The 26,682-nt window shown below is 46.4% G+C and overlaps 1 protein-coding gene across 5 annotated transcripts in view; it reads right to left on the minus strand.

Moving 5' to 3' along the window:
- The window catches only part of dnaaf1 (dynein axonemal assembly factor 1), a 190,442-nt gene that overhangs the window by 89,344 nt on the left and 74,416 nt on the right, over positions 1 to 26,682 (minus strand). For all 5 annotated transcript variants that reach the window (XM_078543904.1, XM_078543903.1, XM_078543905.1 and 2 more), the window contains one exon: positions 16,102 to 16,323. In XM_078543904.1, the coding sequence (XP_078400030.1) occupies positions 16,102 to 16,323 (222 nt within the window). The remainder of the gene's footprint in view (positions 1 to 16,101; positions 16,324 to 26,682) is intronic.

The following is a 26,682-nucleotide window of genomic DNA, read 5'->3' on the forward strand; positions in this document are numbered from 1 at the left end:
GGGGCTGGGCCATGGAGGGACTTAAACATGAAAATGAGAATTTTAAATTGGAGGCATTGGGGAACAGGTACTGATGCAGTTCAGTGAGCACAGGAATGATGAGTGAATGGGGCTCCTTGCAAGTTAGGATATGTGCAGCAGAGTTTGGATCAGCTCAAGTTCACTGACAGTGGAACATGGAAGGCCAGAGAGCATTGGATTGGTTCAGTTTGGAAGTAACAAACATGTGGCTGAGGGTTTCATCAGCAGATGAGCTGAAGCAGGGGCGGTGACGGGCAATATCGAAGTCTTCATGATAAACGGATATGGGGTTGGAACTTAGCTCAGGGTAAAATAAGATGCCAAAGTTGCAAACAGTGAAGGTGGTCAGGAAGTGACACCAGTATGCAGCATGGCAGGGGCAAAAGACAATTGGGTGCAATTTTTCACACTTTGTACTAACTGCAGTAGCTGGCGGGCAAAATGGCGTCCCACCCGCCGACAGCGATGGTGGGTTTTCACACCATGTTGCCCCAAACCCACCACATTATTTATGCATTCCCAGGAAACACACCGTTTCCATGGCGGGTGGCCTCTCATTCGCCCTCCCGCCATCGCATCACGCCGCCCTCCATGTTTAAGAAGCAGCCGCCAGCACAGCGCTCATCGTTACCAGCTCATCACTGCCACCCAGGAGACATGGCCAGCAAAGGAAAAAAGACTGCAGCCCCCTGCTTCAATAACGGGTCCCTCAAGCTACTGCTGGATGCCATGGAGGCCCGCCGGGATGTCCTGTACCCCCATTCTGGCCGCAGGATGGGTAGCAACGTCACCTGCCCAGCTTGTGAGGTAGTGGCAGTGGTGGTCAGCACCAATGCCCTTCAAGGGAGGAGAGCCACTCAGTGCCGCAGGAGGATGAATGAGCTCCTCAATTCCACCAGAGTAAGTCACTCCTTTCCTCTCTCTCAACTCACACACTCTAAAACCCATCCACAGGGCCCTCACTCACTGCCAGTTCAAGGGACATCACCATTCACTCTCTCACACACACCTACATTGTCCTCAGCCCGTCCATGGGACCACTAACCACCCGCACAGGTCAGGCACATGTATCATCTGGCCCGGCAGGCATCCTGAAACACTCTCCCCGTTTCTATCCATGCAGGACAAACTAGCACACAACAGGATCACAAACTTGTGAGCACAGTGCACAGGCTGATCCACAGCAGGCGGCGGCAGGGAGGGCTGTCGGAGGGCTGCTGGAGGCCTGGAACCTGTTGAGTCCGAATCAGGTGATGAGCCTCTGGACTTGGTCATATCACAATTGCTGGAGTTATAAAGGCAAGCTAGGGAACATCAGGAAGAGATGTCCGCTGCACTCCTCAGATTGCAAGGCACAATGGAGGAGTCCATCTCTCTTCAGGCTGAAGTGATAGTGCCAGCATTGCAACGCACTGAGGTCAACACTGTCAGGATGGCGACCGTCATAGAGACCTTGGTCCAGGATGTCAGTCCTGCACTGCTGCGCAGGCTTAACTCCTTTGCTGATGCCATAGTTGACTTCTAACAGTGTGTACATGAGGGGATGCCAGGCAGCTCGATCACACTCCAGCTATCCATTCCCCTCATGGAGTCAGTCAAAGGCCCTCGGGCACCCTTAGGAAGGAGGATCCGCAGGTGCACACCCTGGGGTCATCCAGGAGTATCCGGCTCATCCAAATCCCCTCTTCCTGTGACCTCTGCAATTCCAGCTTCACAGGCTGAGGAGGGTGCCACTGCTACACAGCAGGGCCCCGAAAGCAGGCCGGGCCCTCCAAGTCTCAGCCCTCCAAGAGGACACCCGCCAAAAGTCATCACAAACAGGGCATCGCAGTCAGCAGGCTGCCTCCACCTCCGCTGTGGACGCCCGGGGAGCACCACGACGTAACAGCAGGGTTAGGAAAGTTAAGTAAAAGTAGTTGCACAGCCTGGGCACGGGTGTTAATCACTTGTACATACTGTTCACTATTGTCAATAAACTCCTAAGAATGTCTCCCTGCCTATGGCTCCTTGTTCTGATGAGCAGTGTTCTTGTCACTCAGATGTGAAACCTTTCTGGACAAGATAAAAGACAGATGTCTCAGTCCAGGGCCTCTTCCCTGTGTTCTGTGCAGCCTTCAGACCACAGTGATGGTCCAGCCTCACACTCCCTGGAAATATTACTTATGTCTGCTACTCGGCAGTGCTGGTCCTTGCTGCCAGAATATAGTGGGCAGGCACCACAGAGTTCTCTCATTCGCTGTGTGTGCTCTCAGGACATTTAAGGTGGGGCTGACCCCCATTGCACCAGCGTCTGCGACCAATGATGCTGTGCACCAGCTCCTGATGGGCTCAGGTGGTGAAGGTAGACACAGCATCAGAAGTGTCTAAAGTTTCATGGCTGCATCTCTGAGATGGCCCTCATCATGGAGCACAAACATAGAAACATAGGAAAATAGAAAATAGGAGCAGGAGAAGGTCATTACGCCCTTCGAGCCTGCTCCGCCATTCATCATGATCATGGCTGATCATCCAACTCAATAGCCTGCTCTCGCTTTCTCCCCATATCCTTTGATCCTTTTCGCCCCAAGAGCTATATCTAACTCCTTCTTGAAAACAAACAATGTTTTGGCCTCAATTACTTTCTGTGGTAGCGAATTCCACAGGCTCACCACTCTCTGGGTGAAGAAATTTCTCCTCATCTCAGTCCTAAATGGTCTACCCCATATCCTCAGACTGTGACCCCTGGTTCTGGACTCCCCCACCATCGGGAAAATCCTAGCATCCTTCCTGCATCAACCCTGTCTAGTCCTGTTAGAATTTTATAGGTTTCTATGAGATCCCCCCTCATTCTACTAAACTCCAGTGAATATAATCCTAACCGACTCAATCTCTCCTCATACGTCAGTCCCGCCATCCCAGGAATCAGTCTGGTAAACCTTCGCTCACTCCCTCTATAGCAAGAACATCCTTCCTCACAAAAAGAGACCAAAACTGCACACAATATTCCAGGTGTGGTCTCACCAAGGCCCTATATAATTGTAGCAAGACATCCCTGCATCTGTACTTGAATCCTCTGGCTATGAAGGCCAACATACCATTTGCCACCTTTATCGCCTACTGCATCTGCATGCTTACCTTCAGCGACTGGTGTACAAGGACACCCAGGTCTCGTTGCACAATCCCCCCTCTGAATTTATAGTCATTCAGATAATAATCTGCCTTCCTGTTTTTGCTACCAAAATGGATAACCTCACATTTAACCATATTATACTGCATCTGCCATGCATTTGCCCATTCACTCAGCTTGTCCAAATCACACTGAAGCATCTCTGCATCGTCCTCACAGCTCACGCTCCCACCCAGCTTTGTGTCATCTGCAAATCTGGAGATATTACATTTAATTCCCTCATCTAAATCATTAATATATATTGTGAATAACTGGGATCCCTGCGGTACCCCACTAGTCACTGCCTGCCATTCGGAAAAAGACCCGTTTATTCCTACTCTTTGTTTCCTATCTGCCAATCAGTTTTCTTTCCATCTCAATACACTACCCCCAATGCCATTCACTTTAATTTTACATGCTAACCTCTTATGTGGGACTTCTGAAAGTCCAAATAAGCCACATCCACTGGCTCCCCCTCATCAACTCTACTAGTTACATCCTCAAAAAATTCCAGTAGATTTGTCAAGCATGATTTCCCTTTCATAAATCCATGCTGACTCTGTCCGATCCTGCCACTGTTTTCCAAGTACTCAGCTATTAAATCTTTTGTAATGGAGTCTAGAATTTTCCCCGCTACTGACGTCAGGCTGACTGGTCTATAATTCCCTGTTATCTCTCTACTTCCCTTTTTAAATAGTGGGGTTACATTAGCTACCCTCCAATCTGTAAGAACTGTTCCAGAGTTTATAGAATCTCGGAAGATGACCACCAATGCATCCACTATTTCTAGGGTCACTTCCTTAAGTACTCTGGGATGTAGATTATCAAGCCCTGGAGATTTATCGGCCTTCAGAATCACAGAGCAGAAGAGGCCCTTCGGCCCATCGAGTCTGCAACGACACGTGAGAAACACCTGACCTACCTACCTACTCCCATTTACCAGCACTTGGCCCATAGCCTTGAATGTTATGACATGCCAAGTGTCCATCCAGGTACTTTTTAAAGGATGTGAGGCAACCCGCCTCCACCACCCTCCCAGGCAGTGCATTCCAGACAGACACCACCCTCTGGGTAAAAAAGTTTTTCCTCACATCCTCCCTAAACCTCCTGCCCCTCACCTTGAACGTATGCCCCCTTGTGACTGACCCTTCAACTAAAGGGAACAGCTGCTCCCTATCCACCCTTCCCATGCCCCTCATAATCTTGTACACCTCGATCAGGTCGCCCCCTCAGTCTTCTCTGCTCCAACGAAAACAACACAAGTCTATCCAACCTCTCTTCATAACTTAAATGTTTCATTCCAGGCAACATCCTGGTGAATCTCTTCTGCACCCCCTTCCAGTGCAATCACATCCTTCCTATAATGTGGTGACCAGAACTGCACACAGTACTCCAGCTGTGGCCTCACCAAGGTTCTATACAACTCCAACATGACCTCCCTACTTTTGTAATCTATGCCTCGATTGATAAAGGCAAGTGTCCCATATGCCTTTTTCACCAACCCTTTAACATACCCCCCCGCCTTCAGAGATCTATGGACACACGCCAAGGTCCCTTTATTCCTCAGAACTTCCTAGTGCCATGCCATTCATTGAATACTTCCTTGTCAAATTACTCCTTCCAAAGTATATCAGCTCACACTTTTCAGGGTTAAATTCCATCTGCCGCTTATCTGCCCATTTGACCATCCCGTCTATATCTTCCTGTAGCCCAAGATCCCATTAATTTCCCCAACACCATTTCCCTACTAATACTGATTTCTTTCAGTTCCTCCCTCTCACTAAACCCTGTGTTCGCCAACATTTCTGGTATGTTATTTGTGTCCTCCTTTGTGAAGACAGAACCAAAGTATGTATTTAGTTGATCTGACAGCATGTGCGGAGAGGAACACAGTTAATGTTTCGAGCCCGTATGACTCTTCAACAGAACTAAGGAAAAATAGAAAAGAGGTGAAATATAAGCTGGTTTTTCACCTCTTTTCTATTTTTCCTGAGTTCTGTTGAAGAGTCATACGGACTCGAAAAGTTAACTGTGTTCCTCTCCGCAGATGCTGTCAGACCTGCTGAGTTTTTCCAGGTATTTTTATTTTTGTTTTGGATTTCCAGCATCCGCATTTTTTTGCTTTTATCTTATGTATTTAGTTGGTCAGCCATTTATTTGTTCCCCATTATAAATTCCCGTTTCTGACTGTAAGGAATCTACCTTTGTCTTCACCAATCTTTTTCTCTTCATATACCTATAGAAACTTTTACAGTCAGTTTTTATGTTCCCCGCAAGCTTACTCTTGTACCCTATTTTCCCCTTCTTAATCAATCCCTTGGTCCGCCTTTGCTGAATTCTAAGCTGCTCCCAATCATCAGGTCAATTGTTTTTTTTTAGCCAATTTATAAGCCTCTTCCTTGCATCTAATACTATCTCTAATTTCCCTTGTAAGCCATGGTTTGGCCACCTTTCCTGTTTTACTTTTGCACCAGATAGCCCTTGCGAGCTGTCCTTGGCCAGACAGGAGTCAGATATTTACAGAGGCTTTGTGAAGATTCATGGAGAGTCCTCACTGCATGTCATCATCATCTTCCTGTGATCAAGCAACTATTAGGGCCTCCACTGCGACTCCATGACAAGGGCATTCTCACAGAGGCTTGGCGCTGCCACTAGCCAGACTGGAGTCAAACATTCTCAACTGCAATGTGAGGATCTATGGGGGACACCTCACTGCATGTCGTCATCATCCTCCACAAATCTGGCAGCTATGAGGGCCTCCCGAGCGCACCTGTCTCATCTAGCCAGTGCAAGTGCCTCAATCCCATCATTGTCACCACCGAGGATCTCCTCTCCTTCATCCCTGCTGCCATCCTCCTCATCTGAGGAGACCTCCAGTTCCTCCATCTCATCCTCAGCCAGTTTGTCCCCCATTGGAGCACCAGGTTGTAAAGGGAGCAGCAGACGACGACAATGCGTGACACGCTCTGTGGACTATACTGCAGGGCACCGTCAGACCGGTCCAGGCACCAGAACCACATCTTCAGCATCCTGATGTCTGCTCCACCAAGTTGCGACTTGCTGCATGAGCTTCATTATACCATCGCTCTGCTGCATTCTGAGGCCGACACAAAGTCATCAGCCACGGCCTCTGTTTGTCCCTGCTGGGCAGAGGCCATTGCGTAGTTTTACTGTCGCAGGACTAGTAATCCAGAGACCCAGGGTAATGCTCTGGGAACCGGGTTCGAATCCCGCCACAGCAGATGGTGGAATTTGAATTCAATAAAAATCTGGAATTAAACCATTGAAACCATGAAACGATTGTCGATTGTTGTAATGTCCGTTAGGGAAGAAAATCTATCACCCTTACCTGGTCTGGCCTATACGTGACTCCAGACCCTTGACTCTTAAATGCCTCTGAAGTGGCCTAGCAAGCCACTCAGTCGTTACAAACCGCTACAAAGACACAAAAAAGGAATGAAACCGATGGACCACCCGGCATCAACCTAGGCACTGGAAACGACAACAGAAATCTCAGCCCTGTCAACCCTGCAAAGACTTCCTTACTAACATCTGGGGACTCGTGCCAAAATAGGGAGAGCTGTCTCTCAGACTAATCAAGCAACAGTCTGACATAGTCATCCTCACGGAATATACCTTACACATAATGTCCCAGACACCACCAGCATAATATAAAAGCAAAATACTGCGGATGCTGGAAATCTGAAACAAAAATAAAAATAGCTGGAAAAACTCAGCAGGTCTGACAGCATCTGCGGAGAGGAATACAGTCAACGTTTCGAGTCCATATGACTCTTCATCAGAACTGAGGAAATATAGAAATGAGGTGAAATACAAGCTGGTTGAGTGGGGTGGGACAGGCAGAGTTGGATAGAGCGCCAGTGATAGGTGAAGGCAAAGAAGAGATTGCCAAAGATGTCATAGACAAAAGGACAAAGGAGTGTTGACGGTGGTGATATTATAAAAGGAATGTGAAATTAGTGACATTTAGGGTAAAAAGCAGGACAAGCAAGTAACAGATAGCCCTAGTGAGGGTGGGGTGGGGGGAAGGGATCAAAATAGGCTAAAAGGTGGAGATGAAACAATGATAAAAATAAAAATACCTGGAAAAACTCAGCAGGTCTGGCAGCATCTGCGGAGAGGAACACAGTTAACGTTTCGAGTCCGTATGACTCTTCAACAGTTAACTGTGTTCCTCTCCACAGATGCTGCCAGACCTGCTGAGTTTTTCCAGGTATTTTTATTTTTGTTTTGGATTTCCAGCATCCGCAGTTTTTTGCTTTTATCTTAGAGATGAAACAATGGATGGAAATACATTTTAAAATAATGGAAATAGGTGGGAAAAGAAAAATATATTTTTTTAAAATTAGAAATCACTGGAAAAAGGAGCATCGGAAAGAGGGTGGGGATGAAGGAGAGAGTTCATGATCTGAATTTGTTGAACTCAATGGTAAGTCCGGCAGGCTGTAAAGTACCTAATCAGAAGATGAGGTGCTGTTCCTCCAGTTTGCATTGAGCTTCACTGGAACATTGCAGCAGGCCAAGGACGGACACATGGGCATGACAGCAGGGTGGTGTGTTGAAATGGCGAGCGACAGGGAGGTCTGGGTCATGCTTGCGGACAGACCGAAGGTGTTCCGCAAAGCGGTCACCCAGTCTGCGTTTGGTCTCTCCAATGTGGAGGAAACTTCACTGGGAGCAACGAATGCAGAATAAATTGAGGGAAGTGCAAGTGAAGTGCTGCTTCACTTGAAAGGAGTGTTTGGGCCCTTGAGGAGGGGGGAAGTAAAGGGGCAGGTGTTGCACCTTCTGCGGTTGCATGGGAAGGTGCCATGGGAGGGCGTTGAGGTGAAGGGGATGATGGAGGAGTGGACCCAGAGGGAACGATCCCTGCCAAATGCCACAAGGGGGGGGTGAAGGGAAGATCTGTTTGGTGGTGGTATCGTGCTGGAGTTGGCGAAAATGGCTGAGGATAATCCTTTGAATGCGGAGGCTGGTGGGGTGATAAGTGAGGACAAGGGGTACCCTACCATGGTTCTGGGAGGGAGAGGAAGGTGTGAGGGCGGATGCACGGGAGATTGCCGGACATGGTTGAGGGCCCTGTCAACCACCGTGGGTGGAAAACCTCAGTTAAGGAAGAAGGAAGACATGTCAGAGGAACTGTTTTGGAAAATGGCATCATCAGAACAGATGTGATGGAGGTGAAGGAACTGAGAGAATGGGATGGAGTCCTTACAGGAAGCGGGGTGTGAGGAGCTGTAGTCGAGGTAGCTGTGGGAGTCGGTAGGCTTGTAATGGATATTTGTGGACAGTCTATCACCAGAAATTGAGACAGAGAGGTCAAGGAAGGGAAGGGAAGTGTCAGTGATGGACCATGTGAAAATGATGGAGGGGTGGAAATTGGAAGCAAAATTAATAAATTTTTCCAGGTCCAGATGGGAGCATGAAGCAGCACCGAAGCAGTCATCGATGTACCAGAGAAAGAGTTGTGGGAGGGGACTTGAGTAGGACTGGAACAAGGAATGTTCCACATACCCCATAAAAAGACAGGCATAACTGGGACCCATGCGGGTACTCATAGCGACACCTTTTATTTGGAGGAAGTGAGACGAGTTTAAGGAGAAATTGTTCAGTGACAGAACAAGTCCAGCCAGGTGGAGGAGAGTAGTAGTGGATGGGGATTGTTCGGGCCTCTGTTCGAGGAAGAAGCAGAGAGCCATCAGACCATCCCGGTGGGGGATGGAGGTGTAGAAGGATTGGATATCCATGGTGAAGAGGAGGCGGTTGGGGCCAGGGAACTGAAATTGTTGATATGATGTAGGGCATCAGAGGAATCGCGCATGTAGGTGGGAAGAGACTGGACAAGGGGAGAGAGAATGGAGTCAAGATAGCAAGAAATGAGTTCCGTGGGGCAGGAATAGGCTGACATGATCGGTCTGCCGGGACAGTTCCACCATCATAATCCCTGGGTATGTCCTGTCCCACCAGCAGAACAGGCCCAGCAGAGGTGGCGGCACAGTAGTATGCCGTCGGGAGGGAGTTGCCCTGGGAGTTGCCCTGGGAGTCCTCAAAAGCAACTCATGATCCCATGAAGTCTCATGGCATCAGGTCAAACATGAGAGAGGAAACCTCCTGCTGATTACCACGTAACATCCTCCCTCAGCTGATGAATCAGTGCTCCTCCATGTTGAACATCACTTGGAGGAAGCAGCACCAGGCATACCTAAAAATGAGGTGTCAACCTGGTGAAGCTACAACACAGGACTACCTGTGTGCTAAACAGCATAAGCATCAAGTGTTAGACAGAACTAAGCGATTCCACAACCAATGAATCAGGTCTAAGCTCTGCAGTCCTGCCATATCAAGTCGTGCATTATGGTGGACAATTAAACAACTTCCTGGAGGAGGTGGCTCCACAAATATCACCATCCTCAATGATGGGGGAACCCAGCAGTGCAAAAGACAAAGCTGAAGCATTTGCAAAAATCTTCAACGAGAAGTGCCGAATGGATGATCTATCTCAGCCTCCTTCAAAGGCCCCCAGCATCGGAGATGCCAGTCTTCAGCCAATTTGATTCATTCCGCATGATATCAAGTAACAGCTGAAGGCACAGGATACTGCAAAGGTTATGAGCCCTGACAATTCTCTGGCAATAGTACTGAAGACTTCTGCTCCAGAACTTGCCCTGTCCCGAGCCAAGCTGTTCCAGTATAGCTGCAACACTGGCATCTACCTAGCTATGTGGAAAATTGCCCAGGTATGACCTGTACACAAAAAACAGGACAAATCCGACCCTGCCAATTACTGCCCCATCAGTCTACTCTCGATCATCGATAAAGTGATGAAGGGGTCATCAACAGTGCTATCAAGTGGCACCTGCTTAGCAATAACCTGCTCACTGATGCCCAGTTTGGGCTCCACCAGGGCCACTCAGTTCCTGACCTCAATAAAGCCTTGGTTCAAACATGTACAAAACAGCTGAACTCCTGAGGTGAGGGGAGAGTGGCTGCCCTTGACATCAAGGCTGCATTTGACAGAGTGTGGCATCAAGGAGCCCTAGCAAAACAGGAGTCAATGGGAATCAGAGGGATAACTCTCCACTGGTTGGAGTCATACCTAGCACAAAGGAAGATGATTGTGGTTGTTCGAGGTCAGTCACCTCAGCTCCAGGACATCACTGCAGGAGTTCCTCTGGGTAGTGTTCTCGGCCCAACCATCTTCAGTTGCTTCATCAATGACCTTCCTTCCATCATAACGTCAGAAGTGGGGATGTTCATTGATGATTGCTCAATGCTCAGCACCATTCGTGACTCCTCAGGTACTGAAACATTCCATGTGCAAATGCTGCAAGACCTGGGCAATATCCAGGCTTGTGTTGACAAGTGGCAACTAACATTCGTGCAACACAAGTGCAGGGAATAACGATCTCCAACAAGAAAGAATCCAACCATTGCCCCTTGATGTTCAATGGCATTACCGTCACTGAATCTCCCATTATCAACATCCTGGGGGTTACCATTGACCAGAAACTGAACTGGACTAACCATATAAATACTGTGGTGACAAGAGCAGATCAGGGGCTAGGAATCGTGCAATGATTAACTCACCTCCTGGCTCCTCAAAGCCTGTTCACCATCTACAAGGCACAAGTCAAGAGTGTGATGGAATACTCCCCACTTGCCTGGATGAGTGCAGCTCCCACAACACTCAAGAAGCTTAACATCATCCAGGACAAAGCAGCATGCTTGATTGGCACCACATCTACAAACATTCACTCTCTCCAACATCGACGCACAGTAGCAGCAGTGTGTACCATTTTACAAGATGCACTGCAAGAATTCACGAAGGCTCCTTGGGCAGCACCTTCCAATCCCATGACCACTACCATCTAGAAGGGCAAGGGTAGCAGATAGATGGGAACACCACCACCTGGAAGTTCCCCTCCAAGTCATTCACCATCCTGACTTGGAAATATATTGTCGTTCCTTCACTATCGCTGGGTCAAAATCCTGGAACTCCCTTCCTAACAGCACTGTGGGTGTACCTACACCACATGGACTGCAGCAGTTCAAGACAACAGCTCATCACCACCTTCTCAAGGGCAACTAGGGATGGGCAATAAATGCTGGCCCAGCCAGTGATGCCCACATCCCGTGAATGAATTAGAAAAAAGCCATCCATGCAGTCTTTGTGGACCCTGGAAGGCTGCAGGGATCTGCGAGCGACTCAGGATATAGACATTGTAAACACTTCCTGGAAAACGTGCGCACACCTGCAGGATGTGTTTCTGGTGGCTGCATACCAGCTGCACGTTAGTGAGTGGAAGCCCTTATGGTTGATGTAGTTCACCGTGTGTAGCAATGGAGACCTGAGCGCCACACGAATGCAGTCAATCGCACCCTGCACCTGTGGGAACCCAGAGATCAGGACGAATCCAATGGCCCTTGCATCCAGGCTGTCCCGGTCCCAGGCGAAATGCACAAAGTTGTGTGCCCTCGAAGATGGCATCCGTGACCTCATGGATGCATTTGTGGGAGGTGGCTTGTGAGATCCTACAGAGGTCACATGTGGAGCCCTGAAAGGAGCCATTGGCATAGACATTGAGTGCCGCGGTCACTTTCACAGCCACTGGCAGTGGATGCCTTCCATGTCCCCTTGGCGCCAAGTCCTGCAGTAAGTGGCAGATATGAGTGATCAGGTCCCTAGACATGCGCAGTTATCGGTGACACTGGTTCTCGGTCATCTGCAGGAATGACAGGTGGCGTTTATAGACCCTGGGTGTCACTCTCGCGGTCGCTCATGGGCAGTGTGTGTGGGGGCTCCAGCAGCCCCTTCTTCCTGAGGTTGCTGCTCCTGCCTTTGCGCAGCCAGGAGCCTCAGTTGCGCTCTCCTCCGTCTTCTTCACTCTCTATAGGTCATCAGGCATACAGGTAGGTCACCAGGATCCATGATCCTGACGTGGTTCTCCTGCAGCATGAAAAAGAGAGAGAGACATGGTTAGCATGGGTGTTCTTAGCATCTTTTCCTGGCCCTGTGTGACCGCCCCCTAACGCTTCCCGGAGAGTGCTGGTCACCCTTCGGATTGCCACAGATGAGTGAGCTGCATGGCTGCCTTGTCAACCTATGACATGGGAGGGTCACTGGTCCAAACTGTGATGCTGAGATTGCAAGGGACTGTGAGCGCCTCCAGCAGTGACTGCTACATGGCCGGTGTTGGCGAAGAGATTGTACAACGTGTGCAGTCCAGTAAAGTGGTCGCAGACTCGTAGTCTGTGCCGGGGTGGTGGGGAGTAAGGTCTGGAGGGCTTGGTGGCACACTGGTGCCTCCGCATTGCTTGCGTGGACGGGCAGGCTAGAGGCCTGGCCCCAATCATATCATTGTGGCTGCAAATGAACTGTCTCAGTTGCAGAGGGATGGTCAGTTTATACAGGTGTCCCTACTGAGTGGCCACTTCCCTCGCCTACCTTGCACCCCCCACCTCGATTGCTTGCGCGCGGGATCCAATTCCAGGGAAGCAGTTGTCCCTGGACACTGCCCCGCCCTCCACCCTGAGTCCAGTTGCCTCTGGGGCTAGGCAACAGTTGCCCCTGGACATCCCCCCTGCCCCCACCGAAAACAGTTGCCTCCGAGGCAGGGCAGCACTTCACCAAGGCCCCCCCGACGCCCCTGAAGCCTGCAAAGCAACAGGCAACCCTGATGAGCTGTGGTAAACAATGCTGCTGTTCACTCACCTCAGTTCCCCCAAAGTGAAAGCCGCCAAGTGTATGTCGCCTGTGTGCCGTTGTGAAACACGTCGACCTGCTTTCCTGCCGACGTGGACAGACGAACCGACAGGGATCCAGAGCCTGGCGGGATGGCCTTTTAATAAGATGCTGATGTATTACGAGCTCCCTGCTGACCGCTGGCAGGAAACGCGGACCAGCGTCGGCGGGCTGAGCGGGTGATCACGACCTCCCTTCCCGCCGTCGTGAACTAGATCGTGCTGTATTGTCTGCACCCACCACCTATCACGCCTGCTGCCAGCGGGCATGGAAAATTCCACCTATGACTTTGGACTTCCCAATGTTTAACGTTTGGGAGCAACGTGCAATTCATTCAAGTCTGGATATCAGACATAGACGCAGTTTGACAACACAGAGAAGAGGTGGAATGGGTGTCAACCATGCATGTGTGGAACCTGACACTGTGTTGCTGATAATATCTCCTTGGGGCAGCATTAAGTTTGAGAGTGACATACTCCATCCCAAACAATATTCTTAAACTTCAGGGTAATCAAGAATCTAAAAAGAGTGAGAAACCTCCAGTAATTAATATTAGAAAAAAAGTATTGGAGAAACTAGAGGGACTAAAATCCAACAAATTCCCAGGATCTAATGGCCTACATCCTCAGGCTTTAAAAGAGGTGGCTGCTGAGATAGTGGAAGCACTGGCAATGATTTTCCAAAATTCTCCAGATTCTAGAATGTTCCCAGTGGATTGGGAGTTAGCAAATGTAACACCACTATTCAAGAAAGGAGAGAGAGGGAATACAGGGACTACACGCCAGTTAGCCTAACATTAGACATTGGGAAAGTGCTGGAATCTATTCTTAAACAAGTCTTAACGATGCAGTTGTAACATGATCGCACAATAGAAACATCACTTTACGAAAGGGAAATTATGTTTGACAAATTTAGTCAAATTCTTTTGAGGATACCACTAATAGGGTAGATAAGGGCGAGCTGGTAGATGTAGTATACTTGGATTCCTAAAAGGCAGTCGATAAAAATGCCACACAAAAGGTTAATACACAAGATAAGAGTTTATGGAGTTGAGGGTAGTATGCAGTTTGGGTAGGGGATTGGTTCATGGTAAGGAAACAGAAAGTAGGGATAAATGGCCATTTTCAAGTTGGCAAGTTGTGACTACTGGAGTGCCTCAAGGAGCAGTGCGAGACCCGCAGCTATTTAAAATCTATATTGATGATTTAGCTTGAGTGACCAAGAGTAATGTATCCAAGTCTCCTGATGATAAAAAACTAGGTGGGAATGTAAGCTGTGGAGAAGACACAAAGAGGCTGTAAAGAGATATAGGCAGGTTAAGTGAATGGGCAATAAGGTGGTAGTTGAGGTATAATGTGGAGAAATATGAGATTATTCACTTTTATAATAAGAATAGAAAATCAGATTATTTTTCTAAAAGGCCTTAAACTTTTGAATGCTGATGGTCAGAGACTTGGGTTTGCTCATAGGAGGAACACAGAAAGTTTAAATGCAGGTACAGCAAGCAATTAAATGCCATTCAATTATACCCCAACTACCACCTTGCTGCCCATTCACTTAACCTGCCTATATCTCTTTACAGCCACTTTGTGTCCTCCCCACAGCTTCCATTCCCACCTAGTTTTTTTTTGTCATTAGGAGACATGGATACATTACTCTTGGTCACTTCGACTAAATCATTTGTATAGATTTTAAATAGCTGAGACTCCAGCACTGACCAATATTGCAAGGGACTAGAGTTCAAGCATAAGGAAGTGTTGCTACAATTGCACAGGGGTCTGTTGAGAGCACACCTGGAGTGCTGTGTGCAGTTTTTCTCTCTTCAATCAAGTCACCCCTCACTCTTCTAAACTCCACTGGAAACAAGCCCAGTCTATCCAACCTTTCCTCATAAGACAACCTGTTCATTTTGGAAAGATATGCTTGCATTGGAGGCAATACAGCGAAGGTTCACTAGATTGGTCCCTGGGATAAGAGGGCTGGCCTACGTTGAGAGGCTGAGCAAATTGGGTCTAAATGCTCTGCAGTTTAGAAGAATGAGAGGTGACCTCATTGAAACATACAAGATTCTGAAGGGGTTTGGCAGGCTGAAAAGCTGTTTCCCCTGGTTGGGGAATCTAGAACATGGGGGCACAGTCTCAGGATAAGGAGCTGATTATTTAGGAATGAGATCAGGAGATATTTCTTCACTCAAAGTGTTGCGATGTTTTTGAATTCTCTACTCCAGAGGATTGTGGATGCTCCATTGTTGAGGAGGCTGAAATAAACCGATTTTTGGTCTCAGGAAATCAAGGGAGGTGGGAAGCAGGCAGAAAAATGCAGTTGAGGCGGAAGATCAGCTATAATAGTATTGAATGGCGGAGTGGGCATGAGGGGTTGTATGGTCTATTTCTTATATTCTTATGTAGATGAAGAAGAAGAAGGAGTCAAGTATAGATTCTGGAACAACTCCAGAAGTAATGGAGCAGGGATTGGAAGAGAAACTATTGCAGATGTCTCTCTGGTCACAACTGGATACTTAAGGGTGGATCCAAGTGAGGGTAGTCTCACTAAGATTGGCAATGGAGGAGAGGATTGTGATCGACTGTGTGAAAAAGTTAAAAAGGGAAAATGCACCATCATATAGGATGTAATTTGTGAGGGCCACTCTTCACGCAATTCGCCCACTCCTCACTCCTGTTTGTGTACCTTCAGCCATCCACCTTCCCTGTTCCCCAGCCACCTACCTGCACTTCTACCCCAGCCACTCCGGCTCCCTAATCTCCCATCATATCTCCCATCACCTCACAGCTTCCCAATCTAACCTTGCCCACTCATAACCATTGCACCACCACCTCTCCTCTTTCCCACGCACTATGCCCACTCTCCCATACCTCCCTATCTGCATGCACTTCGCCACTCCAAGGCATCCTCCCTCCTCTACAACTAAAGACACAAAAATAGGGATAAGTTTGGAAACCATTTTTTACTTGCATTAGCACTTGGAAATGTGATAAAAACTCTGCCACAATTCAGAGTGGGGGTGATGGTCATTTACACATGTAGATTCTCTCAGACACTCAATGAAGTAGGCTGTTAACAACGAACAGCATGGTAAACAACAGGGAGCACTTATATTGTGAATACTTGTCATGTATGGGAAAGGGCATGCAGGCCCCTGAGCTTTACTCACAGAGGTTCTCAATGGTTTTGATGTAGTTGTTGCTCAGGTTGATGGAGTCCAGTTTCTGCAGCGGCTCCAAGTTCTCTATTTTATGAATGAGGTTTTGATGCAGGAAGAGGCAACGGAGCTCAGTCTGAGCATCCAGGTTCTCAATTCTCAACAGGCCATTACACTCCAGCCAGAGGCACCTCAGGCCAATGTACTCCTCCAGGTTCTCAATAGAGGAGAAACCTACACCAGAAAGAGCAGAAAAAACAGCAAGTGTTCATCAAACACAAAATTGGTGCAACTAGGCAACACTGGCTACAATTAAAAGCTGGATCGTATACAGTACACCTCTGACCTTGGTCACACCTTAAATGTGTAGGCAGCTTCTAACTATTAAATTAAATAGATTCTTGTTGTTAGACTAGAGAGAAACCTACCCTACCACAAAACCAAACAAATACTTTAATTAGCTCAGGCATTTTTGAGCAGCTGCTCTTCCCTTAAAATAACCAACTTTCTCTACCTTCAACATTCATATTGGATAGAAATGTTTAAATACTCTACAAAGTAATTAAGGAAACTCATAAAATTAGGTATGCTAGGGTTGAGAAATCAAGTTTCACTCTATTTTTAAGCTTGTTTTCTTCTGCAGGTTCTTCTCTCCAGTTATTTTTTAGATTTTGATTATGTGTACATGCCTGTACCATTGGCTGCCCATTGCTGTTCCAATGTTCCCAGTAAAGCAATCTCCCATTGATACATTCCAGTGTGTGCAGCTGCACACAAAGGACTAAATTTTACAGGGGGCAGGCGGCGGGTGGGGTCAGCGTATTGCGCGCTTACCTCTTACAAAAATAATTTCAAGCAGAACAATTTTAAAAAAGACCGTCTAAATGAGCACAAGTGGGAGGAATCGCGCCCTTGGGAGCTGCTGGCTAATCAGATTGGCGGGCAGCTCCAGCAGCTCCTGAACTCACTCATGGGCACTGCTGGCAGGCCTCAGGATGAAGAGCAATGGATCCTGGAGTAAGGCATGCCCCGGGCTTTTTGGGAAGGCAGGGATTGGGGAGCCTAGGGAGGATGGCTAAGGGAGTGGGATGGTGGGTTTTGGAGACCAGGCAAGGAGGGGAGGCACAAAGGTAGGGGTATCATCTTGGGGGGAGGTGTCCTCCAATGCACAAAGAGTGACCCCGCACCCCTCCGAAATACACACTCCAAACCCCCACTTCCTTCCCACCTTTTAACCAGTTGGGTTAAAAAAAGGCCTGCTCATGCCAATCATATTATGGCGTGATTTTCTGTGATATTGATTGAGGGATAAATATTGGCCAGGACACCAAGGCTTCCTACTCTTCTCCGAAATAATGGCATGAAATCTTTTATGACCACCCAAGAGAGCAGATGGGACCTTGGTTTAACATCTAACATGAAATATGGTACCTCTGGCAATGCAGCATGCCCACAATGGGGCTTGAACCTAAAACCTTCTGACTCAGAGGCGAGAGTGCCACAGCTCATTGGTTCAATTCCATGGCTTGAGATCGAAGCCAGGTAAAGACTGCAATAAAGCTAGGTTAGGACCTTGCATGGACACTTAGACCAGTATTACATGTAAATCTTACAATTCAATATGGCAATGAAAATTCCTATTTTGACAGATTACTTATTAAAAAAGCTGCCGCCTTGACTGGATTTTGCTCTGACCTGAGTTCTGTTGATTTGCACAAGTTGGATGGAACTGCTCTACTCTGAGCAAGGGATTCAGTGCTGAGGAACGTAGGAGTAGGAGGAGGGTGTTGACCCCCTCCAGCTTGTTCAATTAAATCATGGTTGTCTGTATCTTAACTCCATCTACCAGCCTTGGTTCTGTAACTCTTATTGCCACAACAAATGTATTTAATAGTAAGGGAATAAACAATTAGTAGCAGTAAGACAACAGTTTTACAGGAAAGCTTAGCCAAATCCTTATGAGATAAGAATGTAATAAATAATTTACAAATGTAATTTGAACTTTCTAACACACTGGTTTTTTTGTCTTTTTCTCTGCCAAAATGACTAACTTTCTCAGAGACGCTAAACAGATTCAACAATTTGATAAAAGAGATGCTGATAAGTAAGTTTAAGCATGTTTGTTTAATTCAAAAGAAGCTTCCAATCAAAATTTTAAATGAGAAAGGACGCCAGATGTTTGTATCTGAATCTGAGTTACTTTCTCCTTCAGGCAATTGCCTGGCAACAACTTGGCAATTGTTGCAACACAATTTAAATTACTGAGTAAAGCAAGTCTTTAATCCCTTGAATACCATGACTTTAAAGAAGCCAATACTACCCTAAATCTTAAACAAACCCGCTTCAATGTGTCACATGGGGTACCTTTCTGAACTGCATGAGAATTACACAGTATGATAAAAGCAAAATGCTGTGGATGCTGAAAATTTGAAATAAAAACAGAAAGTGTTGGAAATATTCAGCAGATCAGGCAGCATCTGTGGGGAGAGAAACAGAGTCGATGTTTTGAGTCAAATACAACTGATCTTCAGAACCCTGAAGAATTGTATTTGATATTCTCCATAGATGCTGCCTGATCCGCTAAGTATTTCCAACACTTTCCGCTTTTACACAGAATGACGTTGGCTGTAATTAAAAGCAGTGCACCATCAGATGCACTGCATCCATCACCGTGGAATAGCCACCATTATTTACAAACAAGGGACATGGTTGAGTTCTTCAATCCCAGAGAGACTAAAGATCTGTGGATCATGACAGTATATACTGTTACTGCCATGTTAAACTTTAAAAAGCTTGACATGCAATAATTCAACTTTTCACACCTCTCAGTGTCTAGCCTGTCAAGCCCCTTCAGAATCTTGGATGTTTCAATCAGGTCACCTCTCATTCTTCTAAATTCACAACTGTACACATCTAAATTACTCAGCCCCCATCATAGGACAACCCTCTCCTCACAGGGGCCAATCTAGTGAACCTTTGCTCTGCCATCTCCAAGACAACTACATACCTTCCCTAGATATGGAGACCAAAACTGCGCACAATATTCCAAGTGTGGTCTCACAAAGCCCAAGACAATTATAGCAAGATTTCCTTGTTCTTGTACTCTAATTGCATTGCAATAAACACCAACATAGCACTTGTCTTCCTGATTGCTGTATCTGGATGTTAACTTTGTGTTCCTTGTACAAGTGCACCCAAGTCTCCCTGAACATCGCCATTTACAAGTTTCATGTCTGCTAAAAAAAAATCTGCTTTTCTATTCTTATTACCAAAGTAAATAACCTCACACTTCCCCACATTATACTCCATCAACTATATTATTACCCACTCACTTAACCTGCCTATATCACACTGACGCCTCTAAGTGCTGCTATAGCCTATCACCATTCCCACTCTGTTTAAGACACAACAGGCCAAATCTTCTGGTCTCCGGATCGTCGCAGACTGGACATACGACTGAGATGCGCGTCAGGACCCTGAAGTCCTGATGCACGTGGGAATTGCCCGGGAAGTTTCAACTTCCGATGGGCAATTCACCTGCTCCCTGACATTCTCCGTGGATGTTGACTCTGAGCAAGAATCGGACACTTGGGGCAGTTCCGCAGTACTTACCTGGATAGTTACTGAGGAAATGTTCGATAGATTGTGATAAAAGTATAATAATTTTCATAACATTTTCTGGTTTATTGTAAAGTAGGTTCATGGGGGTAAGCATAGGTGGGTCTGTGTGTGATTTAATTACATTGGAGTCAAGTAGACTGCAATTTTGAAATAATCAAAAAGAAGCTAGGTGCTTGACATGCTAAAGAGTAAACATGGATGCTGGCTTTGCATGTAAGGTGTGAAGGGAATTTGCATTTTTACATAAATGAAGAGATTTGGATTTCAAAGGGATCTTAGTCTGTTTACAGCTAGCCAGATAAGCAAGGCTAAGGAATGTGTTTATTTTTCCCAAAGGTTACTGACAATATGTTGGCAACATGAAAGTTTTTATACTATGAGGAAGATACAGTTTCAGAGACATATGTAACAAGAGAACTTACATATTAAAAAGAGAGAAACATATATAAAGGAAAATGAAAGGCTGTGTCAGAAGGCCATGTAAGACCTAACAGGAGTGTGTTAATGAAGCTTCCAACATTTGTGCATGAGTCTGCTATACAACAAAACTGAAGTTGGGGAAAAGCCATTTGGAATTCCACTGTCAAGTGGGTTTTGAGTGAATTTTCCGGTTCTGTTTAAAATCTAAAATCTATTTTGGACCATTGTCTTAAAGGGGGTGTAACTAGGGGTCATGTTAGTTAGGAATTTTGAGAATTATTATAGTAGTAATTGTAGACTTATGTATGCTCTTGACATCTTTTATTTTGTTAATAAATATTTGAATTCAATTTTTAAAATCTTTAAAGGTCTTTGTGGACTTATCACTTCTGAATTCAGTGCACACATCTCATAATAAATACAAATTGCAAAACCATTGTGATAGCGCAGCCAAGTTTCCCTCGTGGATTTGGTCCACCTGGCACACATCATCTGCAATGTCATAACAAGATTAAAACTGTGTCTAACATCCAGGTAACTACACAACCGAACCTCCAATCATCCCCCCTCAATCAGACCTGACTGCACATCTCTGACCCCTCCCCAACCACCCGCTGAACTGACCCAACTACCCACCCAAACTGACCCGTATACCCTCTGAACAACCGACCAAGCCCCGACTATCCTGAACCAACCCCATCCAACTACATGTTTAGCCCCGTGAACCAATCCGACTAACCCCTGATCATCCGACTAACCCCCTGGACCAACCCTGACTACCACCCAACCACTGGACTGACACCCCAGAACCAACCTGACTGCCACCCAACCACCCAACATCCCTGGCCAACCCGACGAACCCCCCAACCATCTGACTAACCCCCTGAATCAACCCGATTACCCCCCTGACCATCCGACTAAACCCTGAACGAAGCTGACTACCCGCCCGACCAACCAACTAGCCCCCGACTCAACCTGACTCACCGCAACCACCTAACTCCCTGATCCAACCTGACTACACCCCCCAGCCACCCAACCAACCCCTGACCCAACCCAACTACATCCCCAACCACCTAAGCAGCTGACCCAACCCAACTATATCCCCAACCACCCAACTAACACCCTGACCCAACCTGACTACACCCTCAACCACCCAAATAACTCCCTGAACCAACACAACTATCCCCCAACCAAACCCGATTAACTCCCTGACCATCCAGCTACCCTCTGACCTCCCGGCTAACCCCACCCAACCCAACACAAGATGATTACCCTCCCGACCACCCCAACCTGACTTAACTAACCCCCCTGACCTGACTAACCTCCCCCCACGACCTGACCAACCCCCTGACTGGACCCAACCCTACTAACCCCCGACCCAGCCTGACTGCCCTTCCGACCAGCCGACTACCCCCCACAACCACTCCCCGACCGGGTCCGACTAGCCCGCAACCCTACTGTCCACCTACCCCTACCATCTCACCCACCTCAACAACCTACTCAATTACCCACCTACCTCCAACCCACCTCAACCATTTACCCACCTGCACCTACTCAATTCACCCACTTACCTACCTCACTCACTCACTTATTCATTCATCTATTCACTAACATTTAAACTGGGCCTTTAAGTTTACTATATGGTAGCTTGTGTCTTCTGTGCTGAACCTCTTTGCAGGTCTTTACATGGATTCTTGTTCTGAGGGAATCCTTCAGGATGCTGCATCAGAAGTCGGTCCCTTTTAAATGTAACCAGGTAAGTGTTCAGTTTTCTGACTACCGCTGACTGGAAGATTTGGACCAACAAAATTTCATGTGCACACCATATAATAAACACAGTCAACAAGAATAAGCTATAGGTAGGGGTAGTTATAAATTGTATCTTTATAAATATTGCATATTACAGAGGCTATGATTTATTTAAGCTCCATATTGTGGGGCTGAGTTACATAGAATTTACATAAATCCACCTTACTCACTTGAATCAAATCATATATTGTCATTAAGCTGCACCAATAAACCAATGCCACAAGCTGTGTAGATAAATGTGTTGTGTGCATAGCCCAGGGTCATAGAGACTTGGAAATCCTAGCTATACACTGAGGCAGATGATGACAGCTGAGGCAGCAGTTTGTGCTTATAGACCTGCGGAACCCAGGCTACACAGCGTTATGAACCACGGCTGAGGTTACCACTGGACAAGCCTGATCCCAGCTTGATACGTCCTAACTCTTATTTGTTTGTTTAGATATGTGGAGAGGGGCTACTGAACAGAGTCACCAGAGTCAGCTAATGAACTTATAACAAAAGCATAAAACATTTATTAAACAAGAAAAGCTGAACTATATTACAATACTCCTTCACACACAAGTGTGCCTTTACAGATATATACAGATTTGTAAGGGTAACACAAGTTACAAAAGCTATCTTATACTCTAATGTTCACAGTAAGTACAGTCCATGTAAACCAATAGGCAACTTGTGGTCAGGCACACCACACTCTGAAACCAAGTGACAGATGCCACCCCAGACAGATGCTATGGATCTCTTCCCCCACCCAGCACAGACGCTTGTCACACCACGAGCCAACCAATCTCACTGAACTCCGTCTTTCACACGAGGGTGTCAAGTCTCCGCTCTTGAAGGACTCGCTTTGAAATCTTCTCCCAAAACGACGCTTTCTCTCAGACGCCTACTGCAAGGGCTCACCCTCCAGGGTTTCAAACTCTCCTGATGTCCCTCTCCACTGGGTCACCACATGCATTCAAGCTGACTTCCACGCACTCTCTATCACCGAATCAGCCATCAACAGTACACCACTACTTCACATGCCCATATCAAAGAGTTACAAACCTTCAACCGTCTCTTTGGACCTTCTTGCCTCTTGCAAGCTGTTCTTGCTTTAAATCTGCTTTCTGCAGCTTTTGGCTCTTTAAATCTGAAGCTTGGAGCCTTTTTCACTGCACCTCATTCTTAACTTCACCTAACAGGACCTTTTCCAGGTTCCTGTCCTTCCCTTTGACTAGAAGTTCTTCTTGGGACTTTTTCCTGTTCCACTCCACTGGATTTTGGGGTATTTTCTTTAGCTTGGGACTGGTTATGCTTTGCTCCAGGCTCTCCTGGCAGCTGTCTTCAAAACAAACTGAGTTCAAGCAGCTTCTAAACCAAACTGCTGTTTCTAGTTTCTTGTATGTGTCTGTGAGAGGGACCTGCCTCTCTGGACCCCTGTTGCTAGCCAACAGCCCAGGGTTTCTTTTCTACTCTTGTTCATTCGTAAAACTCTGATTAGAAATGCAGGCACCTTTTAAAGTGGAACTAAAACTCAATTTGACTTTTTTATAACACACAGATATAGAAATACAAATGAAACTTAAACATTAAAGCTAAAGCTCATTCCTAACACCTTACTTAAACTATCTCTATTTCCTAACAACAGAAAGAGAAAACCGACAAGGTTTACTTCTGCAGACTCTTCCCTGCTGCTTCCAGTGGGATTATGCACGGGGACAGCAGGCTAGGGCAGCAACAGTTTCAGTTATGATGCTCCCACAGTTGCCTAGCTTGCCAGCTGTGTTGGTACTAAGACACTGCCTCTATTAAAATTCTAGAGAGGGAATAAAAGAGAAGCAAATTTGAGGAACAAATTGTACAGGGAAAAACAGCAGCAGGATATTGATGGTAAGCATCACTAGTAAATGGAGGAAGATTCTGTAGCTCCAACTCCAAGCACGATTTGTTTCACATTACAACACCATCCTTCAGGATATGCTCAACCCTTATTTTTAAATACGAGTAGCTTCACAACACTGGGACCGCGAGTATTGTGGCTAGATTTGCTGATGATACAAAGATAGGTGGGGAAAGCAAGTTGTGAGGACAATACAGAGTCTGCAAAGGGAAATAGAAAGGTTAAGTAATGGGCAACAATTTGGCAGATGGAGTACAATGTGGGAAAATGTGAAGTTGTCCACTTTGGCACTAAGAATAGAAAAGTAGAATATTGGCCTGGATCTTCCGAGCAGCAACATCCATCATCAGATTGTCGCTCCACTTGAACGCTCCACATTTCTTGCTGAGTTTCTCATGCCTGCTTTCCCAGAAATGCGGAACATAGCATCCCTCAGAGAACTTCACTGCAGCGCTGTAGAATCGGGAGGGGGGTGGGGGTGGGGGAGACAGGACATCACCCCCCCTCACCCACGCCACCTACTTATGGTCCCAGCTGCTATATGGTAAATTTAAATGTTCAGTGTGAATGTTAGTAAATGGGTGAGTGGGTTAATGTTATGGTGAGTGAGGTGGCAGGTGGATGAAGTTGGAGTCGGGTAGGGGGACAGGTGGATGAGGTGGTCAGTGAGTGAGGTGGTCAGTGGGTGGGGTGGCAGGTAAGTGAGGTGGATAGGTGGGTGAGTGAGTAGGTGGACTGGGGGGTAGTCAGGTTGAGGGCTAGTCAGGTCTGGTCGGGAGGGTAGTAGGGTGTGGTTGGGGAGGGTAATCGGGTATGGTTGGCTGGGGTAGTCGGAGGGATCGAGGGTCATGTCAGGGTATAAGCGCGAATGATTGAGGGGTCCGTTGTGTAGTTACCCAGGAGTTAGACTAGATTTTTTCTACCTAACATTTCCTGGGTAACTATCCAGGTAAGTATATCGGAACTGTCCGAAGCCTGGGGAGCAGGGGAATTGCACATCGGAAGTTCATATTTCCTGGGCAATTCCCAGGGAGGCCAACTCGTCAGAGTTTCCTGGCACGCATCTTGAGTCATATATCTGGTCTCCGACGATATTTAAATGGAGAGAGACTGCAGAATACTGCAGTGCAGAGGGATCAGAGTGTGCTTGTACATGAATCATAGGAAGTCAACACGCAGGGTGCAGCAAGTAATTAGGAAGGCAAAAGGAATGCTGGTCTTTATTGCAAAGGATATGGAGTATAAAATTAGGGGAGTCTGGCTACAACCATACAGGGCATTGGTGAGACTACAACTGGAGTGCTGTGTACAGTTTTGGTTTTCTTACTTAAAGAGGGATATACTTGCATTGTAGTCCGTACAGAGAAGATTCATACGGCTGATTCCTGGGATGAAAAAGCGTTGTTTTATGAGGAAAGGTTGAGCAGACTGGGCTCATACTCATTGGAGTTTAGAAGAATGAGAGGTGATCTTATTGAAACATAAGATTCTGAGGGGACTTGACAGAGTCAATGCTGAGAAGGTGGTTCTTTTCATGGGGGGGATCTAGAACAAGGGGGCACAGTTTTGAAAAAAAGTCTCCCATTTAAGACAGAGATGAGAAGGAACTTCTCTCTGAGAGTCATTAGCCTTTGGAATTATCTTGCACAGAGAGCAGTGGAGGCTGGGTCATTCAAGGCTGAGGTACACAGGTTTTTGATTGACAAGGGAGTTAAGGATTATGGGTACAGACAGGAAAGTGGAGTAAAGACCACAATCGGATCAGCCATGATCGTATTGAATGGCAGAGCAGACTCGATGAGCTGAATGGCCTACTCTTGCTCCTATTTCTTATGGTCTTACACAATTTTGTGACAAATTTGATCTAAATTTAAATTCATTAAAACAAATAGGCAAGAACTTTATTTTTAATTCTTCAACAACCTCATAAAAGTAGGAAATAGGGGGAGAGGGCCTGAGAGAGAACAGTGTCGAATCTTCCATTTTCATTTCTATTTTCCATTTCCAAAACAAATTTCAATAAATTTGCGATGAAAAAGTTAGATTTGTTCAAAAGAAATGTTTGCGACGTTCAGAACACCATGTAAAATATGAACCAAACTTCAATCATATCCCACTGTAATTACCTGAATGGGAATGCTATCAAAAGAATGACCAAACATTACTTCAAACAGGAATAAACAGGAAAAGTCAGGAGTTCACTTTCACTTCTAGCCGACCCTGTTAATAGTTGTTACGCTCTAAGGCACCAGCTACAATAAACGTTACCATGGTTTTGCTAGGCTTACATCTAGACAGTCCTTTGTGGCACAAACATATCTTTTTGCAGGGTTATTGGCTACACTCTGATCGCATTGTTTTCCTATCAGTTTGTTTGTTTCAACTGTTGTCAAATCAATTATCATAATTGAATTCAAGTCCATTTGTAAAAGTCACATACTGGTGTCCATCTTTGATGAAAATCATAATTGAATCATCACAAAAAGATAAAAACAGAAATACCTGGAAAAACTCAGCAGGTCTGGCAGCATTGGCGGAGAAGAGCAAAGTTGACGTTTCGAGTCCTCATGACCCTTCAACAGAACTAAGTAAAAATAGGAAAGGGGTGAAATATAAGCTGGTTTGGGAGGGGGGGGTGGGGAGAGAAGGTTGTAGGGGGGGTGGGGTTGTTGTTGGGACAAGCAAGCAGTGATCGGAGGAGATAACCAAAAGATGTCACAGACAAAAGAACAAAGAGGTGTTGAAGGTGGTGATATTATCTAAAAGAATGTGCTAATTAAGAATGGAAAGCAGGACAAGCAAGGTAGCTCTAGTGGAGGTGGGGTGAAATAAACGATGGGTGGAATACATTTAAAAATAATAGA

The sequence above is a fragment of the Cetorhinus maximus genome, chromosome 6 (genome assembly GCF_964194155.1).
Source record: "Cetorhinus maximus chromosome 6, sCetMax3.hap1.1, whole genome shotgun sequence".
NCBI lineage: Eukaryota > Metazoa > Chordata > Chondrichthyes > Lamniformes > Cetorhinidae > Cetorhinus > Cetorhinus maximus.